The sequence below is a fragment of the Schizosaccharomyces pombe genome (assembly GCF_000002945.2).
Source record: "Schizosaccharomyces pombe strain 972h- genome assembly, chromosome: III".
NCBI lineage: Eukaryota > Fungi > Ascomycota > Schizosaccharomycetes > Schizosaccharomycetales > Schizosaccharomycetaceae > Schizosaccharomyces > Schizosaccharomyces pombe.
The window spans coordinates 1,792,612-1,813,666 of NC_003421.2; the positions used below are offsets into that span (position 1 = coordinate 1,792,612).

The 21,055-nt window shown below is 35.6% G+C and overlaps 10 protein-coding genes, 12 long non-coding RNA genes and 1 pseudogene across 23 annotated transcripts, besides 1 other annotated feature; 11 read left to right on the top strand and 12 right to left on the bottom strand.

Annotated features, from left to right (window-relative positions):
* Window positions 1–48: 48 nt before the first annotated feature.
* Window positions 49–637, bottom strand: hnt1 (adenosine 5'-monophosphoramidase). Its single transcript, NM_001023319.3, has one exon. It carries the CDS (start codon window positions 625–627, stop codon window positions 226–228), a length of 402 nt encoding a protein of 133 aa, NP_588328.1. The 5' UTR covers window positions 628–637; the 3' UTR covers window positions 49–225.
* A 28-nt stretch (window positions 638–665) lies between these two features.
* Window positions 666–1,885, bottom strand: cox18. The gene has a single exon (NM_001023320.3). It carries the CDS (start codon window positions 1,761–1,763, stop codon window positions 1,155–1,157), a length of 609 nt encoding a protein of 202 aa, NP_588329.1. The 5' UTR covers window positions 1,764–1,885; the 3' UTR covers window positions 666–1,154.
* Window positions 1,398–1,756, top strand: SPOM_SPNCRNA.7498. The gene has a single exon (NR_196834.1). It is a non-coding gene; the product is annotated as a non-coding RNA (long non-coding RNA).
* A 222-nt stretch (window positions 1,886–2,107) lies between the features above and the next one.
* On the bottom strand, window positions 2,108–3,439 carry zta1 (NADPH quinone oxidoreductase/ARE-binding protein). Its single transcript, NM_001023321.3, has one exon. It carries the CDS (start codon window positions 3,355–3,357, stop codon window positions 2,368–2,370), a length of 990 nt encoding a protein of 329 aa, NP_588330.1. The 5' UTR covers window positions 3,358–3,439; the 3' UTR covers window positions 2,108–2,367.
* SPOM_SPNCRNA.1230 lies at window positions 3,130–4,283 on the top strand. The gene has a single exon (NR_150093.1). It is a non-coding gene; the product is annotated as a non-coding RNA (long non-coding RNA).
* On the bottom strand, window positions 3,430–4,639 carry ist1 (MVB sorting pathway protein). The gene is made up of 3 exons (NM_001355935.2): window positions 4,297–4,639; window positions 4,147–4,227; window positions 3,430–4,071 (listed from the first exon to the last, which is right to left on the bottom strand). The coding sequence occupies exons 1-3, from the start codon at window positions 4,627–4,629 to the stop codon at window positions 3,670–3,672; spliced, it is 816 nt and encodes a 271-aa protein (NP_001342769.1). The 5' UTR covers window positions 4,630–4,639; the 3' UTR covers window positions 3,430–3,669.
* Window positions 4,640–4,873: 234 nt separating this feature from the next.
* Window positions 4,874–6,244, bottom strand: SPOM_SPNCRNA.7499. Its single transcript, NR_196835.1, has one exon. It is a non-coding gene; the product is annotated as a non-coding RNA (long non-coding RNA).
* dbp6 (ATP-dependent RNA helicase Dbp6) lies at window positions 5,356–7,322 on the top strand. The gene has a single exon (NM_001023323.3). The coding sequence runs from the start codon at window positions 5,381–5,383 to the stop codon at window positions 7,193–7,195; it is 1,815 nt and encodes a 604-aa protein (NP_588332.1). The 5' UTR covers window positions 5,356–5,380; the 3' UTR covers window positions 7,196–7,322.
* SPOM_SPNCRNA.1231 lies at window positions 7,318–8,536 on the bottom strand. The gene has a single exon (NR_150094.1). It is a non-coding gene; the product is annotated as a non-coding RNA (long non-coding RNA).
* On the top strand, window positions 8,174–8,897 carry SPOM_SPCC285.04 (transthyretin/hydroxyisourate hydrolase domain-containing protein). The gene has a single exon (NM_001023324.3). It carries the CDS (start codon window positions 8,460–8,462, stop codon window positions 8,832–8,834), a length of 375 nt encoding a protein of 124 aa, NP_588333.1. The 5' UTR covers window positions 8,174–8,459; the 3' UTR covers window positions 8,835–8,897.
* A 34-nt stretch (window positions 8,898–8,931) lies between these two features.
* Window positions 8,932–9,369, top strand: SPOM_SPNCRNA.7500. The gene has a single exon (NR_196836.1). It is a non-coding gene; the product is annotated as a non-coding RNA (long non-coding RNA).
* Window positions 8,953–9,742, bottom strand: SPOM_SPNCRNA.7501. The gene has a single exon (NR_196837.1). It is a non-coding gene; the product is annotated as a non-coding RNA (long non-coding RNA).
* A 164-nt stretch (window positions 9,743–9,906) lies between these two features.
* SPOM_SPCC285.05 (purine nucleoside transmembrane transporter) lies at window positions 9,907–11,570 on the top strand. Its single transcript, NM_001023325.3, has one exon. The coding sequence runs from the start codon at window positions 10,051–10,053 to the stop codon at window positions 11,095–11,097; it is 1,047 nt and encodes a 348-aa protein (NP_588334.1). The 5' UTR covers window positions 9,907–10,050; the 3' UTR covers window positions 11,098–11,570.
* SPOM_SPNCRNA.1232 lies at window positions 11,054–12,024 on the bottom strand. The gene has a single exon (NR_150095.1). It is a non-coding gene; the product is annotated as a non-coding RNA (long non-coding RNA).
* On the top strand, window positions 11,921–12,267 carry SPOM_SPNCRNA.7502. The gene has a single exon (NR_196838.1). It is a non-coding gene; the product is annotated as a non-coding RNA (long non-coding RNA).
* A 287-nt stretch (window positions 12,268–12,554) lies between these two features.
* wtf17 lies at window positions 12,555–13,603 on the bottom strand (annotated as a pseudogene). Its single transcript has 5 exons — window positions 13,465–13,603; window positions 13,053–13,298; window positions 12,782–13,003; window positions 12,688–12,741; window positions 12,555–12,631 (listed from the first exon to the last, which is right to left on the bottom strand). Coding segments are annotated over exons 1-5 (738 nt in total).
* Window positions 13,604–13,977: 374 nt separating this feature from the next.
* wtf18 (wtf antidote-like meiotic drive suppressor Wtf18) lies at window positions 13,978–15,923 on the bottom strand (the record flags this gene model as incomplete). The annotated part of the gene is made up of 6 exons (NM_001431048.1): window positions 13,978–14,520; window positions 14,571–14,633; window positions 14,674–14,865; window positions 14,902–15,225; window positions 15,274–15,546; window positions 15,785–15,923. The coding sequence occupies 6 exons, from the start codon at window positions 15,921–15,923 to the stop codon at window positions 14,393–14,395; spliced, it is 1,119 nt and encodes a 372-aa protein (NP_001417980.1). The 3' UTR covers window positions 13,978–14,392.
* SPOM_SPNCRNA.7503 lies at window positions 14,374–14,981 on the top strand. The gene has a single exon (NR_196839.1). It is a non-coding gene; the product is annotated as a non-coding RNA (long non-coding RNA).
* Window positions 15,104–15,481, top strand: SPOM_SPNCRNA.7504. Its single transcript, NR_196840.1, has one exon. It is a non-coding gene; the product is annotated as a non-coding RNA (long non-coding RNA).
* Window positions 15,924–16,225: 302 nt separating the features above from the next.
* Window positions 16,226–16,564: an LONG TERMINAL REPEAT.
* A 144-nt stretch (window positions 16,565–16,708) lies between these two features.
* ret2 (coatomer delta subunit Ret2) lies at window positions 16,709–18,221 on the top strand. The gene is made up of 4 exons (NM_001023327.3): window positions 16,709–16,756; window positions 16,801–16,840; window positions 16,899–17,302; window positions 17,373–18,221. The coding sequence occupies exons 1-4, from the start codon at window positions 16,754–16,756 to the stop codon at window positions 17,646–17,648; spliced, it is 723 nt and encodes a 240-aa protein (NP_588336.1). The 5' UTR covers window positions 16,709–16,753; the 3' UTR covers window positions 17,649–18,221.
* Window positions 17,726–20,032, bottom strand: cgs2 (dual-specifity cAMP/cGMP phosphodiesterase Cgs2). Its single transcript, NM_001023328.3, has 4 exons — window positions 19,931–20,032; window positions 19,861–19,869; window positions 19,402–19,814; window positions 17,726–18,949 (listed from the first exon to the last, which is right to left on the bottom strand). The coding sequence occupies exons 1-4, from the start codon at window positions 20,018–20,020 to the stop codon at window positions 18,421–18,423; spliced, it is 1,041 nt and encodes a 346-aa protein (NP_588337.1). The 5' UTR covers window positions 20,021–20,032; the 3' UTR covers window positions 17,726–18,420.
* On the top strand, window positions 18,256–20,972 carry SPOM_SPNCRNA.7505. The gene has a single exon (NR_196841.1). It is a non-coding gene; the product is annotated as a non-coding RNA (long non-coding RNA).
* SPOM_SPNCRNA.7506 lies at window positions 20,331–20,913 on the bottom strand. Its single transcript, NR_196842.1, has one exon. It is a non-coding gene; the product is annotated as a non-coding RNA (long non-coding RNA).
* Window positions 20,973–21,055: the final 83 nt, after the last annotated feature.

Below are 21,055 nucleotides of genomic sequence, written 5' to 3' on the forward strand. Positions count from 1 at the left end.
CAAAGATAACAGCAACTACTTACATTGGAAAGGTAAAACAAGTAGGTAAAAGTGTATAAAACAAACTTTTCATTTCTAAAAAACATAAACGTCAAACAACACCCAATAACGACTTTCATGAAAAACACAAGCCTATTCTACAAAGACAGGGCTCATGTTTTCCTTATAGTTCTCGCCAAGTCAAGGAAAGTTTCGATTCAACGAGACACACAGAACAAAAAAAAACTATTTAATCTTAGAGCTGATTTCCTCGCCCAATGCCTTTATTTCTTCAGGAGAAATAGGATAAGAGGGCCAGCCTACTCCTAATCCATATTCTTCGTTAGGCTTGGGAATGATATGGAAATGAACATGATCCACAAATTGGTGAGCAATGCGACCATTGTTTTGAAGTACATTGTAATTTTCAGGACCAATAGCCTTTGTCACCTTTTTGACAAGGGGAAGAATATCTGCACAAGACTCATCGCTCAGTTCATGCATCTTAGCGGCGTGCTCCTTGGGAATAACTAGTGCATGTCCCTTAGATGTAGGAGCAATATCAAGGAAAGCCAAAGACAAGGCTGTTTCAGCTAGTTTCACACAAGGAATATCTCCTTTAACAATTTTACAAAATATGCAGCTCATAGTGGTGGTTAGCTTAAGTCAAGGATGTGCAAGTGGGAAAATTATCGAAATTTACCGTAGTTAACGTAATAAACAGTGTGAATAAGTCAAATGTTTTTAAAAAAAATGTAAATTTTAAAAACGACTTACATGAAATCAATAGTTAAATTCTTCCTTAAAAATGGAGTAATCGGCGAGGTTGCATTTCTCAAAAAGCTTTGCAGGTAGTCATCCTTGAAATGCCAAACTCATGTCACACGAACAAGCCTGTAATACTAATGATATTTATTAAATATTATTTGGCATTTTAATAATAAAGTATCTTATTTTTCATTACTAATTCAGTCAGTTTTTGCCATGATCAGATGTTTTGTGACAAAAGATTTTCCTTTTGGTAGGCCATAACAAATCAAAAACCTAGCTTTACCATAAGAATGTAGGTAATTATGTACGGAAAGAAAGAAGGAATAATATGTGAGTCTCGACTAGTCAGGTTTGATTTTGTTAAGACCTTTCAGAACCAAACATGTAGAATTACTCTTGCTCTTCTATAACAGCTTTCTCAATGCAACGTTTTGTACCAAAGAGTAAATTGCAGAGGTAGTCCAGTATAAAGACAATGCCGTAGAAGTCTTAAATGCCATAAAAGATACAAAGAAAGCAGACATTATACCAGCGGTATTGAATATTTTCAGCAATCGAGAATCCGAAGGTCGCTTCAATATAGACATGTTTGTTAAATAAGTAACAGCAAGGACCGCAGGTAGTACACCGTGAGGATCTGGTAATGTGAGATCGGTAAACCAAAGCATACCCTCTGTTGACATACTCTCGGGACATACATCGACTGCCTGTCTTAACTGATAAGATGCAAACGCGAATAAAGGTAGTTGAGTAATAGGCAATGCGTAAATCATGAGAGGATGACAATTGAACCTTTTGTACAGCTTTTTTCGTACAGTACGGAAATCGGTATTTGTTCGGCAACGTTTCTTTGCTTCTTTGATCAGTGGTTGCACTTGCACAAACCGACGAGCCGTTTTAAGGCTTGCAATAGCAATTGGCAATGTAATAGTAGAACGAAGGAATATAGCCATTGCCGGAATTTCATAGCACCATGGCATGTACGAGTGAACGCCTATTAATGTTTGAAGCATATTGACCTTTTTAATAAATTATATTTAAATGCGTAAGAAAAAAATTTTGTAGTTCAGAAAAATATGGGTGTACATGAAAGCAGAAGATGTAATATCATACACGAGATGAGGTTTGGGAAGGTGGGCAAATTTCGAGTTTGCTGGTACTAACTTCTAGCCAAGAAAAAATAGTTGTATTTCATGTTTAGTATTTTAAGAATGCTTCAAATTTATAGCATGGTTATTTTTTGTAATTAATAACGCGTTTTCGATGTTTATTAGAACGATTTATTATAATGAGTGGGATGCTACAGAAGTACATTACTTATAAATATAAATTGAGCTGAACAAAATACATGAGTCTGATTGAATAAAGGTAAGCAGGAAAAAAAGATATTCGTAACAATTGGTTAAAAAAAAAGGACTTACAGCTTAAAATATTAATATAAGTTTTATAAAGAATCATACACATTGACATTAAATTTGAAAAACTGAAAGATACTAAATCACTAATTTATGGGCATTGCTGTCAAAAGCCATTCTAAGATTAAGTCATTAGCCCAAAATGTTCAATGTATTCAAATGTTAGCTGCAAACGCAAAGCTCATTTCTATCAAACTAATTTTTAAGCATCAGCTAAATCTTCGTTACAAAGCAATAACAGTTTACCAGTAGTGGCACGACTTTCAATAGCATCGTGAGCTTCTTTCGCTTCAGAAAGCTTAAAAATATGATGAATTGCAATATTGAGATTGTTGTCCAAAATCTCTTTCCATAGTCGCGATACATAACCCTCAAAGACAGCATGACCAGTTATGTAGCCAAACAGCGACGGACGAACAAATTTAAGACAACGGGCAGATAGGAATTTCAAAGGGATAGCATCAATGGCACCACTAGCATTTCCAAAAGAAACCATAGTGCCGCCATTGCGTAGCGCATCTAATGACGATGAAAGTGTATCGATTCCTACAGAATCGTAAGCGGCATCAACCCCCTTACCATTTGTATAATCTGCTACTACTTTGGTGAGGTCTTCATAAGAGCAAGCAATTTCAGCACCGTTTTTTATGGCAATACGACGTTTGGCGGCAGTGGATGCCGTAGCAATCACATGAACATTTCTGGCTCTCAGCATCTGACAAAGAAGTAAACCAACTCCACCGGCAGCGGCATGCACAACAACCGTGTCTCCCGTTTTCACAGGATAAGCTTCTTCAATAAGTGTATAAGCAGTAAGGCCTTGCAGGAGAGCAGCAGAAGCGATCTTCAATGGAATCTTTTCAGAGACCTTACTAACTAATGTGGTGGGAACGTTGGTATATTGGGCATACGCACCAAATGGTGTAAGGTAGACCACTCGATCACCCACTTTGAAATCTGCTTCAACTTTATCGCCGACTGCAGCAACAACACCGGCTGCCTCTTTACCAGGTATATAAGGAAGAGGAGCAGTATACAAACCGGTTCGCAAATAAGTATCTATATAATTCAATCCTGCATATGCATTCTTAATAACCAAGCCATTGGGTGCTGGTTTGGGAATTTCCTTCGTTATTACTTGCAAAACGGAAGATGGGCCGGTCTTGGAAACCTGCACTAATAAATTTGACATATTATAAAATTACTAAACAAGAAGAGCAAATAAGTTGGTTTTAAAGCGTAAGTAAGGATTATGGGAACGAGTGGTAATAGTTATCGTTTTATAATAATGAGGTTAGGCATGGAGATCGCAGTGCAACGATTGAATGAGCAAGAAATGGCATCGATGTCGATACAGGACACCCAACTTATAGTTGGCAAGGAATCTCCTAGAAGAAAATTACTAATCAAACATGATCTTGTTTTTTCGTAAAAAGACCATTAAAAAGGGAAAAAGGATGTTTGTAGATACAAACAGAGATGCGATACATGAAGAATGGTATATTTATAAATGTTTTAGACGGTCTAAACGAGCAGCAAGCTCTTCAAAAGAAGGAGCTTTATTAGAATGTGTTAATGTTGGATTTGTGGGTAAATAGTTAGAGGATTGCAGTGAGGATGCATTTGTTGATCCATTATTCTGAGGTTCAGCGCGTTTTGAAATGTTAGCTAGATTCCCATTCACTTTTTCATCATCTTCTTGAGTGTTTTCTTCTTTCAATGAAGTAGGTTGTTCACGATTCTCAGAAGATTCGAGGTTCAACATTGTATCAGCTTCAGCAGAAGATGGGATATCTTTATTAGCTTCTTTAGGATAATCATTTGGAAAATAAGTACGAATTAACTCTTTTCTATAGGCTTCGACTAGTTCATCCTTTGGAATAGGAGGGTATAAAAGTTGGTAAAACTAGAATTGATTAGCATACGAACTTTTTTTAGCGCGTTTTTTTATTTTCAATGAAAATAAATAACAGAAACTTACAGCAGTATCATTAGTAGCTAGATCAGGGTCACTTAATCTTGCAAACTCCTTGCCATACAATTTTACTAGAAAATCATGAACCTATAAATAATAAACAAGTTAGTTATAAAAAACTAAATTTTAAAAATTTATCTTTAATTGTTGACTTACAAATCGCAATTCTTTAATCTGTAACTGAGGTGCAGCAGCCATAACATGATACAAAGAAGATTTAAACGACATAGAATCATTAAACGCGCGTTTCTCTAACACTACGCACCTATTGGCAAGTATTTCTACATCAACTTGAAGCAATTCTAACAACTCAATATAGATATCCTGCATAATTAAAGGTTCAATGCGGGCTTTGGCCAAAGCCGGTGAATACGACTTTAAGCCCAAAGCAACATTCCTTCTAGCTTGTTTGGCTAAAGCCTCTTCCTTTTGTCTTAATATTTCTATCCTTGAGGCTGCTAATTTCAGTTGTATCTGTAGTCTTGACATATTGGTTTATGCTAAGCTCAGGACACTAATAACCAGATAAGTATGTTTTCACGATGAAACTGTTCAATTATTTATAAAAATAAATAGAAACTGAGGAATCTTACAAAAACATTCAAGGGATGCTATATATACTGGATTCGAAATCAAGAAGCTAATGTGTTGATATCGCGTTTCAAACGTTAACTCATGGTGTAACTCAGCTTAGCAAATGTTTAGATATTTATTCTAAATATTCAGATGCCTTTTATATTAACATTGAAAAGTTGAAAGCAAAACGTTCTAGTCATCTATATTTGCTAAATACTTGTTCGTGAACAATACGCTCAAAGTCCTGCGAGAAATGCTTCTTACATCTATAGCTAGTATTAGTTATATTTTAAACCCACGGATTTAATAGAAATGTTCAATGATAGCTCGGTCCCTGCTAAAAGCACTTTTTGTGCAATTTCTGAAACCAAATATGATCTAGTGAAACGTACATATGGGTTTGAATGAACATTCTTCTTTAGTATTAGACTTTTTTTTTTGAATTTCTTTTAAGCATAGATCTTTGCCATGTAAGGCTGTAATTGCTATATGCCAAGTTGTTTTAATAATCATCGATGAATTTACAAGGTTATAAAGTGTCTTACTATAAATACTATGCTTTACTAAAATCTCCTAAGCTATAGTCAAGTTTAGCACAAGCAGCCATATCACATATTCAAAAGAGTATTTTTTCTAACCAGTACCAAGTACTGGTATTCGAGCAATGTCTGTTGAAGTAGATAAATCTTCTCATTCGAAGCCTAAAATTGAAAAAAAGAGCAAGAGAAATAAAAGAAAATGGCTTAATGACGAGAATAAGACTCATGTTACTGCTTCTGAGGCTGCCATTGAGAGATTGAAGAAATCCGCTAGCTTTTCACAAGCTGCACAACAAGCTTTAAAGCAATCGAGAAAGGAAGACAATGAGCGAGATATAGAAATGCAGGATGTTGATGCTGAAGCTCAACCTCATGATTTGTTACCAATTCCACAACCATCAGTTGAAGACTTTGTAGATTCAAAACCGCATGTTAAAAATATCACCTCTGTCTTGCCTAAATGGCTAGCTGAGCCCATAACTGTCGATCCTAATACAACTGTGGAATTCTCGTCTTTAAATATATCTAGTAAACTTGTCGAGCGACTTCAAAAACAGAACATCACCCGTGGATTTGCTGTTCAGGCTGCTGTATTACCGTTACTCTTACAAGATGGAAGACACGGTCCGATGTATAGTTATGGTGGAGATGTTTGTGTAAGTGCAGCTACTGGCAGTGGTAAAACTCTTTCGTATGTGATTCCCATCGTCCAATGTCTTAGTCACCGTACAGTACCTCGTTTGCGTTGTGTGGTTATTGTTCCCACACGAGAATTGACAGTCCAGGTTGCTAAAACCTTTGAGTATTATATGTCTGGTGCCGGTTTACAAGTTTGTGCCTGGACTGGTCAAAAAAGTTTACGACATGAAACATATCAACTAAATGGTGATGAGAACGAATGTCGTATTGATGTGTTGGTGAGCACTCCAGGTCGATTAGTTGACCATATCCGAAATGACGAAAGTTTCTCTTTGCAACATTTGCGTTACATGGTAATTGATGAAGCTGACCGGTTGCTCGATCAAAGCTTTCAGGACTGGGTGGATACTGTGATGATGGAAATATCTCATCCTAAATGTCTTCAGAATAAATCAAATATCTTGGATTTAGATCAAAATATTTCTCCCACATTTTTACCTGATATTGACACACTTTTACCATATCGTTTACCTTCTCCTTTACAAAAACTTGTATTTTCAGCAACGTTAACTAGAGACCCTTCAAAAATTGCATCTCTTAAACTTCATAATCCACGTTTGGTCCTCGTTCAAAATAAAGATATGGAGGTTGATGATGGTGGAGAAATTGAGGACGATGCAATTGTATTTAGTGTTCCTCCTACTTTGCAAGAATACCACGTCTCTGTCAGTTCAGAAAAACCTATACTACTTTACCATTTAATACACTCAAAAAATTTGACTAATATTCTTTGTTTTGTCAAGTCCAATGAGGCAGCAGCTCGATTACACCGTTTACTGGAATTAATTCATGAATCCTTGAATCAAAGTTTCTCCTGTGGGTTATTTACCTCATCTTTATCAAGGGATGAGAGAAAAAAAATTATCAGTAGGTTTGCAACTGGCGATTTGAATTTGTTGGTGTGCTCAGACCTGATGGCGCGTGGTATTGACGTTGCTAATACTCAAAATGTGATTAATTATGACCCCCCGTTAAGCGTTCGTAGCTACGTTCACAGAATTGGACGTACTGCTCGTGCTGGGCGTGAAGGTTTTGCATGGACACTTGTTCAAAGTCATGAGGGGCATCATTTTTCGAAGCTGGTTAAGCAACTTAGAAGAACCTTACCCATAAAACGTATAAAGATTGAGTTTTCTCATATTTCGGAAGAGTTTGTAGTCGCATATGACAAGGCGCTTGAGGCCCTTCGTGTGGAAGTATTCAATTCACGTTATCCACAACAAAAGTCCTTTTTAACTTAACTCATTAAAAAAAGAAAAGTTGGATATAATGTGTTCAGCTCATTACAACTTCTACGCTTTGTCTTTAGGTTTTATCTAATCTTGGTTGGTTTAATTTATAAATCCATGATTGGTCTTGTCTTGCTCTAATAGTATTATTTGGAATAGGCTGCTTAAAAGCTGTGGAAATTTAATAAATTTTATGGTTCGCACTTTATATTTTAAATTATATAATATTGTAAACATTTAGTTGACGACTCGTCGTCGAGGTAGTATAAATCGTAAAGTTCACAAGGATGATTATCTACGTATATAATCATTTGATTTGCCTTTTCTCCCTTTACGAATTGATGCTCCCTCATTTTTATTGATCATGCGCAATTCAACGACCACCCAGGTCTTTTTGAGTACCCATGTAAAGATGGACTCAGAAAAGCAAATTTGAAAATGAGCAATTCCAAAAAGAGGTTCATAATAGTGTATTTCGATCTATCCAAAAAATTTTCTTTAACTTATATATCGACAAGAATCTAATAAAACTACTTTTCTTCATATTTCGGTTTCAAGTAACAAGATGCCCACATAAACACTTGGATAATGTGTACAATGAGAGGCAATCGTTTCCAAGTGCTTATAAAACATCATGTTTAAGTGAAGTTAAAAGTTTTTGAGGTGATCTCCAAACAAACATATAAACTGGTATTACTCGCGCCGTTTTATTATTTTTAAGAAAGCCATTAATGAAAATCAACTTTTACTGTGTTTGTTTGAATTTCCTTAAATAATTATATCAAACCACACCACTCTGCGTTATTCATCCTCCTTAGTCTCAATTCTCCAACAAGGTAGTTTCATCTGTTTATATTTATTTAACCCTCGTCCGGTATTTCCTAAAATGAAATACATCGTGGTTCCTTAAACATACATAAAGTAATACAAAGCACAACCGTAGATTTCCGGTTTGACGATAAAAGCGGTATTACGAGCGGAAGCCTTGATGTCGGAATTACCAAAATAACTGTGGGATCCCAATTTTTTAGATTTTTCTATCTCCTAGTATTGTATATGATATATCATCTATTGTTAAAAATAGACTATATATTTTGACAAACTCTTGATTTGAGACTATTTTTAGGGACAACATTTCCTTACAAAACGTGTACCTGGATTCTACCAGTCAATACTGAACTGTCCAACATCAATTGTCGTGTTTCCTTAAAAAGAGAACAGTTTTTTAGCACTCATCGTATTTCCTGTTTCTACCATCTACTGTAGAATAAAGAAAATGGCTAGTAATCCTCCTCAACCTCAAGGACCTGCCTTGACAGCACATATTCTTAATACCATGTCGGGTATTCCAGCAGCTGGCGTACAAGTGGCATTGTTCAAGCTTAACGAGTCGCCTACGCCTTCACAACAATTCATAGCGACGACGGAAACCAACGCTAATGGACGTGTAACGAGTTGGAACGTTGATCTCTCGACAGTGGAGTCGGGAATTTACACGTTTCGTTTTGAAACTGGTGCATATTTTGATTCCCTGGGTGTCACATCTTTTTACCCATATGTTGAGATGGCCGTACGCATCAACAAGGGGCAACATTATCATATTCCTCTACTTCTTGCACCATACGGCTACACTACTTATCGTGGGTCTTGAAATAACCACAATGCAGTTTAATGAATTCCTTATATGAGCTTGTGTATTATTTTACGTATTCGCAAAAGTCATTTACGTATCGTAAATTGTAATCACAATATGATATTATATTGGTACGCTATACTGTGCAAAGCCCATATTTTTTAAAGTAGGAAAGTTGGTGAATCGTAAGCCTGGGTATTGTAATATGGAATTATAAACGTGCTTAACATTAAAGCAAAACATAGGTGATGGAGACTATAATTGCTATTCCATATGCAGTCTAAACTCAATTTTTAGCATATTATAGGGTCAAACTTTGTACCTTTAAAAATGATTTGAAGTGTTACAAAAGTTTTTTGTAAGTGAGCATTTGAACGCAGTGATGGCTTTGACGTTTGGAAAATTGCCATTTTACTCAAGTATAGGGAATTGGATCGTTTTCCAGCTCTGAATTCTAGGAACCACTATGAACGTTCGATTTTAAAGCGTAATATTTTCTGTGGAATAGAAATGCCTATAACAATTCGCTACGATAAAAGAGGAAGGGACAAGCCCCTATTTGGAAGTAAATTATACTAAATAATCTTAAAACAACATTTTTTAAATGAATATATTTACAGTATGCCCTGTGTGGTTTGATTTGGTTTTTTTTTTTATGGACATTCTGAGTGTTTCAACACCACCTTTACACTATTTTAATAAACCTCACATTCTGAAGTGAGGAACAAAACAAAATTACACAACTACTATAAAAGTCTCTTTCATTCGATTTAAAGAATTACCGATTATTCTTTAGATGGATGCTTCATTTCAGCTCCAGCGTTAATAGTCTTCCCTTGCCATGCTCGCCGATATTCATTTTTAGAGAAGGGGACGGTTTGGCCGTTTGCTTATCTGTTAGAGAATGTGTTTAACATGCATGGAAAGTACTATCCCCCTTCAGCATTCGGGACCATTAATAAAAGTCCACTTTCGGAAGATGGCATTACTTATCAAAGTAACAAATGGACTGATTAAACATCTTTTTGATAAAAGAAAATAATGTAAATTTCATACTCTATATATAGGTTCAACATGTCGCAGTAGGTTTGAGGGTTTTTTTTTTTTTTACAATCTTGTTAAACTGTCTTGCTGAGGTTTGAAATTTAACTAATTCCAATTGCAATTCACAAGATTTTCTATAATTAGCTTGGGTGCTCCGAATCTTTTCTTCCCTTGATTACAGTTTTTTAAAATGTTGTTCTTAAAACTTGTGGCATCTGTGCTGGCCCTAATGACTATTGTTCCAGCCCAGGCTGGTTTAATTGGTAAAAGATCTGTTTTTAAACCAAAGGTGATGATTATCAATATGTTTTCACTCGAAGCAAACGCTTGGTTGTCACAGATGGATGATCTTTATGCCAATAACATTACGGTGGTAGGCTTAAATCGACTATATCCTCAAGTGCATTGTAATACGCAACAGACGATCTGTCAAATGACCACTGGTGAGGGTAAATCTAATGCTGCTTCCTCTATTATGGCCCTTACTCTTAGTCCCAAATTTGACCTTACGGAAACATTCTTTTTGATTTCTGGTATTGCTGGAATTAATCCATATGCTGCCTCATTAGGTTCAGTAGGTGTTGCCCGCTTTGCTGTCGACATTGATTTAATTAACTCAGTGGATCTGCGTGAACTTCCAAGTTATTTCCAATCTTCCGGTTGGGAGATTGACACTGATCCTTATGAAAATGGATCTAGTAATGAAATAGTGTATCCCGAGTCAATGCCTTATCAAACAAACCTTTATGAGCTCAATAATACTCTAATTACTGCCGCTATGGAAATTATAAAGGACGTAGTCCTTGAAGACAATGAGAAGGCGGCTAGCTATCGCAAGCTTTACAATGAATCTGCCGCACGACGTCCTCCGTTTATTACACAGTGCGATACTGCAACTGGTGATAACTATTGGGCTGGTACTTATATGGGCGATTTTGTCAGTAACATCACCAATGTTCTCACCAACAGCACCGGACACTACTGTACAACGCAACAAGAGGATAATGCCTCTCTCACTGCTCTGACACGTGCCTCGTTTGACGGCTTGGTTAATATTAACCGTGTGGTAATTATGCGGTCTGGATCGGATTTTGATCGTGGTGCTGGTAATATCACTGCGCTTGCTAACTTACTCAACAGCACTGGACATGTTTCCTCATTGGCATGTGACAATCTTTATCACGCCGGTGCTCCTTTAATTGACCATATTGTAAATCATTGGTCTTACTGGACTTAAATTCTTTTTTCGTCTCTCTTTAGGTTCAAATACTCCCATCTTAATAATTGATGTACTATCACTCATTTTTGCGTTTATGTAACATGGTTCTCACAACTCGGACTTTATTTGAACAACCAATACACTTACTTTTACGAATTTTTCTCTCATTAGATCGGCAAAATATTTATTGTAACAAGCGAAGCTTTCAGTAATAGCATAACTAAAGGTTCGGTGTTTAGTATTCCATATGGTATTAGGGCAACACTAAGATCAGGCGTAAAGTTGGTTCACTAGGGAAACACTTGTTTTAGGGTTTGGAAGCACGCTACTTCCTGTTAACTTATTTTGTTTACGAAAGCAAGTGGATAACGAATTGGTTGAAAAGTTTCCGGATGTAATCATAAATGCTCATTCGTTCACCTATAGCGCACTCCATTGTTGCTCTTTTTGAATTTTGCAAGACTCATGTTGCGGTTTATTATAAGATAAGTAGGTCTTCACTTAGTTCTTCGTAAGTAGGTACTCATTATGTATCATAAAGAAAAAGACTTTAGTGTTAATCTGGTAAAATTTTACATGTTTGATATGTAGACATGCTTTCATGCAAGACGGGGTGAATATTGATCGCAAAAAGGAGACTTTTTGGACCTCATCGCAACTTGCAATTAAACTTGTACTTTAGCGAGACCGCCGTTCTACTTAGCTTAGCTTGTCCCAAACGGGTGTGTCTATGAGAACGCCCATCAACTGGAGTAAACGTACTGAATTAATTAGTGTGTTACTAGTCGGCATCTGTCAAAACCGCAAGCTTCAAATATGCTTATAACAGCTTTCTAATTTTAAGATCAAAGTTAACGATCCTCTTTATCCTTAAAAAAAAAAAAAGAATACAAAAGTCAATCTACATATTAACTGTGCTTTCCACTTATCTTCTACTTCTTTTACTTAACATTGGATAAGCATTGAAGCGTATTTAAGCTTATTTTACAGCTAGAAAAAAGTTCATCGTTCGAAATCATAATATTTTATTATGCTGTTCATTATTTTGTAAACATTAAATTTGTTTGAATTGAACCATTAAACAAAAGTAAAAAAAATAATTAAGCTTGATTCATTAAGAATTAAGATGAAGGAGAAATGAATGCAATAAACGAAAATGAAGTTGTGAATACAACAAGGAGGAACAGCGAGTTTTCCAATTTCATTAGTTGACGATAACAGTCAATTAGTGAACTGCTATTTTAAAACGAATAAATAAAACCATTATTTTAATATTCAATTCCCAGCGTATGTTATTCACGGAGCCTTTCAAGCAATGCACTTGCTCATCCAATTCGTCAGGAAATGAAATATGCAATAAAAATACATGTGATATAGTCTAAACATATCATGATTTGTTTGGTAAATCACATTTATATAGATGCTTCTTTCCATTGCACATTCTTGTAGAATTTATAGTAAAGTTAGCAATATAATTAGGCTTCATTTTCAGGGTTCATCTCATGCAATGGAATAGCTGTGTATTCATTCACGTGTTGTCTGGCATCACGTTCTAAAAATAATTAGTGAACAAATTTAAAGTACACTTCTTTTTATCATCAAATTTACCATAAAGTGCTAGTGTTCTTTTCACCAAATCTGTAGAGCAAGATCCCGGTTCCACTATATCGTTAGTATTAATTATGTTTAGTAAACAACAAACCTGTTTCAGCAATGAATATGAGAATGCTTGATACAGCCATGAAAGTGAAAGCGGATGCCGAGCATTTCCATCCCCATTGTTGATCACCTAAATGTGAACTCAATTTGTTTTCAGCTTTTAATAAAACCAAGCAAAATAAAGAACTTTTACAAAAAGCAAAAATCATGTTTCTCCACTTTTTCAAAAAGTGCTTGACTGCCTTGGTCCAAGTTTCATAGAAGTCTAATGAGTTAGTGAATGAACGTAAAATTAGTCCTATTGTCTCACTTACAAGTCAAGATTATTAAAACCAAAGTGCAAACAAGACACCAAAATCCAAATAATGTCCATTCCGCTGCGCCATAAGTCTCAAAAAAAGCGTCCTTATACTTTAGATAACAAATTGCGAGTACATTCAGTACATAGATTGGTGTGAATGATATTAGTAGTTTAATCAAAAAAGGGGAAGAATCATCTGTCGTCCCGGAAGAATGGTTTTCTCTATGTGCGTTAGGAGGATTGCTTACACGTGCGTGATCTGTTTAAATTAATATAATGAAAGACTTTAGTAAAGAAAGAACATGTTTTAAAATGTGTGCATTGCATGGCCGACTGTAAACAATGACCAAAGCATGCAATTTGACAAGATGGCAAGTTTCAACTTTCAATTGAGTAATTCCTTTCTTATTATTTACAATTCTTACCTAAATATGGAGGCAATGTACTTTCCTCCTCTGAATCATATTCTGGGAGTGGTCCTTTTTCCAAATCGATTTCATAATCTGTCTTCAGTTCATCTTCTTCATCTATAGGACTTTTCAAGGAAGTGTAATTATTCTTCGTTTCAAAGCAAACTGTTTTTTCAATAATAGCAAGTGAAAAGTAAAATTCCAAAACTCATTTTCAAAATGTAATTGCTTCTGACACATTTATTTTGTCACTGCCCTTCTTATTCACCCCAACTTAGATTTCCTTATGCATCATTAAGAAACTCAACATAAAACCAGTATATACGTTTACTGCGTTATTACATACTCACTATTGCAATATGTCTTTAGGTTATTACGATAACAAATCATCGTTCTGAGTCACAATATTTTATTATGCTATTCATTATTTCGTAAACATTGAAATTTGTTTGTATTAAAGTAAACCATTAAACAAATGGAAAAAATGATAATTAAGCTTGATTCATTAAGAATCAAGATGAAGGAGAAATGAATGCAATAAACGAAAATGAAATTGTGAATTTAACAAGGCGGAACAACGAGTTTTCCGATTTCATTAGTTGATTTTAAGTTGTCGTAAACAAGTTAAACCATTATTGTTTGTGTCTTGGGTTCCATTAAAAAAGACACATAATTAGACTCGCATCATAATAAATAAGAGATTCGAATCTCAATGCATATTATCCAGATTATCCAACATCGCGAACCATTTTAAGCGATGCATTGGTTTGACAATTTTTGGTAATTGAAAGAATAAGTTAAGCATACATTCCATAAACTTATAAAGAAAGAGGATAATTAAAGAATGTTAGTGCTTATTTTTTAAAAAGCCGCAGCTTCTCTGCGTTGGTGATTGTCGTAAAGAGGTTTTCCAACTGGAGCGACAACTACAATAATAAAGCAATTAGACTTCGCTTTCGGCCTCCGTTTCTTCCAAGGGAATGTTATTATTATTATCGTTGGCACCTCTAAACGCATTTCCTATCCGCCCAATTGCATTTCCTATCCCTCCAAATGCATTTCCTATACCTTCTAATCGGGTAAGTAAAGAATCATTCATACAGTTGGTTGAATACACATACCTAGGAAAGAAGCTATACCATTCCTGATAAATTTGGGCATCCTTTTGAGAGCACCTGGACATTCTGATACGGTTAGAATAAATTACAGAAATATTAAACAAACCCATTTCGTAAAAGAAAAGAAAATTTCCTATAACAAAGAGTGAAGAGGCTTCAATTTCGTAGCCTGTCGCGTCGATATGTTTATCAAATAAATACATCAAACCTTTCGTTACAATAACGACACAACTTTGTACACCCAGCACTTGAAACAAACCAAAAAGCATATGCTTGAGTGTCCAAATTGGAATACAAACTGTATGTTAGCGTTTAGCAAGATAATTTCACTTACCAAGCAATAAAATGAAAAATAAAGCAGCCGAAATACTGCATGTGGAACAGATGAGTGCCTTATTTAAGTTTAGTCTACCATCCTTGACGCAACCAAAGAGTATAAAACAAATGACTACCCATGCGAGCCAGATTGTAACCACCAAATCTTTTTTTGAGTTATACAAACCGACCGCAATTACCTTTACACATTTTGCCAAGAAAACTGCAGTCACCTTTACACATTGTGCCAAGAAAATTACAGTCACCTTTACACATTGTGCCAAGAAAATTACAGTCACCTTTATACATTGTGCCACTGCCTGGGTCCAAGTTTCAAAGAAGCCTAATGAGTTAGTGAATGGACGTATTAACAACTTCATGCATAGCTTACAGAAAGTAGCAATAAACAATATTGGACATGTTATACCAATTGTGACGGAGAAAGCTACCTTGCCGAATATCGACTTCTCCAACGGGTTTACACAAACCCATGCAGTAAAAAAGACAACACTAACTGCAAGAACTGATATTAGTAGTCTCAGAAGGAAATATATATTTGGATGTGAATCTTTGAATTCTTGTCTTCTTTCGACATTGGGATTCGCAATTTCTGTAGGTCCTGTACTTGAATCCTCAGGTACAGGATTAGCAAGTTTCGAAATGTCTGCATTTATAGTTAGCCTAAAGCGTAATATTTAAAGAATGAGTAAAATGTATATCTCAATTATGAATGATTTATCTTGAGTTGATAACATGAGTAAATACAATGTGCGCATGTTTGAAAATGATCAAGTGTTGGATATGCCAACTGTAAACAATGATCACATCCAAATTATTTTACAGCAATAGAAAGTTACAACTTTCAATTGAATAATTCCTTTCTTATTATTTACAATTCTTACCTGAATATAGAGGCAGTGTGCCCTCTTCCTCTGAATTATATTCTGGAAGTAGCCCTTTTTCCAAATCGATTTCATGATCTGTCTTCAGTTCATCTTCTTCATCTAGAGGACTTTTCAAGGAAGTGTAATTATTCTTCATTTCATCAAGATCATTCTTTATTTAATAAAACACATGCGCGAATTAATTGCTGTGATTGCGACAAACGAAACAGCGAAATCAAGAATATTCGCTCTGTAGTCCAATTCCAATCGCTTTAAAGACTTTTTAACAAAATAATAAAATTGTTCAAACAAATTTCCAACTAATTCCTTCAAACAATGGCATAAAAAAAGAAGAACGAAAAAACTGAACGAGGCAGTGAATTGCTTCTGACACATTTATTTTGTCACTGCCCTTTTTATTCACCCCAACTTAGCTTTCCTTAAACGTTTTTGAGAAGCAAACGTTGTAGTATAATATAATGTCAGCTACGCAGTTTGGTATCTGGTTTAACGAAACATAGCACTGCGGTGAAATTTCCTTGTGACCTATGATATTACGATACACAGGTAGTAGGTATTGTACTATTAAGTTGTATTGTTACCTATCACAAATACAGCTTACAATTGTGTGAGGAGTGAGGTTCAGTTGGGATTCTAATTATATTGTTCAAATAATATAGATCTTAATGCTATTTCCATCAAAATTTATCTCAATATCGTATCATCGGTAATACAATATACCAAAAGAACATGTGACATATAGTGATACGTAACGAATCCTATTATAACGTAGAATAGCGTCAAACTTTAGGGAAGCGTAACATGTTGCAGTATTGTAAGTAACGTGTAAAGCATTATTGGTTTTGCTAAATGTATCACAGTATTTTGCGGTATTTGTGTTGGTCGTGCTTACACGCATAACGCAGCGTTTACCCTTTACTTAGCACCATATCATTGTGTGTGGTTTATTACTAGGAGTCTCAAAAAATGGTAAGAAGGTCTCATGCTATCGTGTTGATTTTAACAAAGGGTAGGTCGTCCTGGCAGTAAGTATTGTGAATCGTGGGGGAAAAGGTATGAAAAGTAGTTTAGCTATTAACAAGGACTTGAGGCTTACAGTAAATTTGTTTAGCCATCATCTCGAGACAATTTCGTGAGATGTCTCGTGTAAGAGTAGAAAGCCTTTTGTCTTCCTTCCCCGCTCTCGTTTCGGAAAAGTCTCAAAATACCACGGTGGAGTCTGACAACGTCAGGTTCGTATACCAACCGTTGGACGAACTGTATATCGTGTTGATCACCAATTTACAATCTAATATTTTGCAAGACATTGATACATTACATCTCCTCTCTCAAGTGGTAACATCGATTTGTTCGTCGCTTGAAGAACGAGAGATTCTGGAATATGCATTTGAAATCTTTACTGCGTTTGACGAAGCTACCAGCCTTGGCTACAGAGACAATGTATCTTTGACACAGATCAAAACTTATTTGGAAATGGAGAGTCACGAAGAGAAAATTCAAGAAATTGTATCAAGAGTACGTGTTGAAGCATAGGGGTGGAGTCATCGAAATTTTTTTTGTATGGTTTTACTAATGCACTTTCTAGAACAAAGAAATTGAAGCAACTGAAGAAAGGAAGCGCCGCATCAAACAACTTGAATTACAAAAGAAAGAAGCTGCAAGACGGGCGGCTCAGAATCTTCCCAGTGCAGATGCGTATGAATCCATTGGGTATCAAACAGTTAATACAACCTTTGCTACGTCTAATGTTGAAGACGAATCTGCCATGGAGTCTTATCACGCTGCAGCAAAGGCTTCTTCTGCTCCCAAAGCGAAAGGAATGCAACTTGGAAAGAAGAAGAATACTAGCTTGTTATATTAATTTACTATTCCAGCGCCCTTTATGATCATTGCATCCGTTTTGGTTCGTTTCCCCTTTGTAATGTGCTTTTCCTACGATCATATGCGATAACTAGAAATAATAATCATTTTTCTATCCCAAATTAAACATCGTAATCAAGAGTCGACCATTACCAACTGTAATAGAACACTTTGTTCCTTTCATACCCTCCAGAATACTTCCTAGTCTATCCAATCGAAAAAAGCAGAGCAAACCTATATTGATTCATCACTCAACTAATATACCCGCTACCCTTTAGGAATGCTTCCTCTTGTTTCTAGGTAAACAATATTAGAACAGAGAAATCGTCATATAATATAACCCATTTATTCAAGTATATAATCTGGTTAAGACTTTTAACCCATCGTTCTATAAACCTCGTCAACAACAACAAAAAACCAAATTAGAAATCTATTTAAAAAGTAAAGCAGATTGGCAAACAAAGAAAAAGCATTCTATTTTTGAAAATAAAGTGTCCGATGAGAAAAGCGTGAAATTCTAATGAGAGTAAACCAGCAAAGCGAGGTACGATGAACTGGTAATGAAAAATAAAAAAAGGTAATAATTAATTGCTTTAGCATTCAATAATTAACAACAAAGTCAAAATTCCTCCAACAGAATTCTCAATAATAGAAAGACATGCGGCAACGGCGGAAGGATAAAAGGGCGTAACGAATAAATGGAGAAACCTAAAAGAAATTAAAAAAAAAAAATAAAAATATAATGAATATATGACCATGACCCTGGGATGCTATTAAAATTTATAAAATTGACCACGCTGAAGGATTTTAAATGTGACTGAAAGAGAACTTTTGGAAGACAACGACTCTAACTGCTCCAATATAACATCGGCAGGATTCGCCGACTGAAGAGGATGTGATTTCAAATGAGTGAGCAAACACGTAAGGGTAGGCATGATAACGCCATAACTCTGGACCAGAGATTGGAGTATACAAAGCTCGTTCACTAGATGTCTAGGGCAAAAATGACCAAACAAAAGAGTATCAGGGATGTCAGGAGTGGAGCATTCGATAAGAATATGAGAAAGCTTTCTTTGAGCAATTAAACTAGAGCAAGCTCTCCAAATATGAATGTTAAGCGGTTCTGAGGCTACCATATCGGGTTCGACGTCCCCGAAAGCCAAAAAGTATCTGTCGGATAGGTTATTCCTAAATAAAAATGCAGACGACTTTAGCTCTTGACCGAAAGAGGAGCCATGATTAACGGGAAAGGGCAATATAGACAAAGTAGTCGTTAAACTAGTATACATGGAAGGCTCAACCCTAAAAAGAGGTTAGTCTCATTGTCAAATGAGAAAGAGAAATGCCGATGGGGTTGATTTAGCAAATTCGCATAAGAGTTAAATTCATTAACTTGTTTGAACAAGAACAAAAGATATTAGAACAGTGAAAGAAAAAGAGATATAATTATTATTGCAATCTTTGCAATCTTTCAAATAATATCACTGTCTCACAAAAAAAATTGCACAAGTACCATGAAACCATGCAAATCAACCAAAGCGTCAGCAGATAGTTTACATATATGCAAAATATATAAATGTGTGTTCAGCAAATAGATTTGAAGGAAAAAAAGACGAGCATACATCTCTTCAACTAAGATGAAGAAAATAAAAAATTTTCAAAACTCAACATTGCCTTCCCAACCCTCAACCTATTCACTAAAACAATGAAAAAATTTTCATTTGACAGAAGCTATTGAGAAAGAATTTACTTACACCTGAAAATTAATAAATCCGGCTTTGTCGAGGGAAGGCCATAATAAGTTATTAAACACGTGCTTTTTTAGGGTATCGATCACATAGTTTAACCCAACTATGGTTCTAGGATTTTGAGGACCAAACATGGCGCTATTGATGACGGCTCCATAGATGTGGTCTAAATGACAGTGTGTGATGAGAAACGTTTTAATCCTTTGCTCTGAAAGGTGCCAGGCTTTTGCGTATGATTCATTTTCCACCGTATAATTGTCATACTTGGTGATGGAAGACCAAGAATCGACGGACAGGTGTTTTGACTGGATCAACTCAACCAACGCCGATAGGTGGCTTCCACCATCCAGCGATATAATTTCTTGAAATGCGCCATCAGAAATCAAATGACTGCTACAGCAAGACTCCAATGGACCCCCCTAATAAGTCAGCATGGCTCTCAATGCATAATGTTTGAATTCTTACATTTTGTCCCTGTTTTCGTTAACGTTAGTCGAAATTCTTCAAAAAAAAAAATATTTTTCGTTTTTCATACCAATGAATATAATGTAAAAGAATTTTCTACGAGTCCTACTACTTGATCGGTTTGAAATTCAGCTTCTTTGATTTCGAGTGCTGCATGCATGGCTAGGCTTATGGAGAGTTACAGATCTCCGGTGCATGCACTAGTCTACAAAAACATGTCGGTTGACGTCATATTTATTACAAGCATACATTTACTACCGTAGATTTAGGGTACGATAAACGATGCTCGAAATGTGGAGAAACTCGGGGTATAGTGTAGTGTGTTAATTATCCTTATTCATGTGCCCGCTTGGTGAAGAAGTATGCTATGAATAAATAAAAGGATGGAAGTCGTTAAGTGGAGAGGAACGAAGTTATGCTTTGCTGCTTTAAGTAAGATATTAAGAAAAAAAATGCGACTTTGATGAAACACGTTTGACATGTATCACTTCCTTATGAGAGCAATTTTTCCGAAGGTTCAATATACACCCTTAAAGAATGTCACGTAACGAGAAGAGAGAGAGCTATTTTTTATATAATTCCAGAGGTTTCCTTTTTTTATCGTTTAACATTTCTGAGGGGAAGTTTTGTTGCTTGTTTAACAATGTCGGCAGAAGTTTATGCCCTTCTCTTTAAGAGACCGACTAGCAAACAATTGTAAACTATCGGACACTAATATGTTTTTTAAAATAATAATTCATTATACATACAAAAAACTGAACCTCGTGTAATATAGATTTCCGTATGAACTTGGTTCTTTATCGGACTTTGAGGATTCGTAAGTCCCAGTCATTTTATCTGATTATGCTAAACTAACTCTTACTTTTTCATAGAGTACTTAGATAGTTCCAGTCAGTGCTGCTGAGAACCAGTTTGCATCAGTTAGGGAGGGTGGTAATCGTTGTAAGAGCTTTCAAAATATGATCTCCTTTTCCTTTATGCAAGATAATCAAAAGAAACATTCCTAAATTACCTATTTGAAGAATCTTTTGTATGTGCCGCTGAAATTGCTTTCCATTGAACTTTTTGTTGGTCTATGGAGAGAAATCATCATAGGTGCATAGCAGCCTTTAGGTAGATATTTTAATTAGCAATATATCCCAATTTTCCCTTTGATAATGATCGGTCTTTTTTCAATTAAGTCTATACCTAAAGG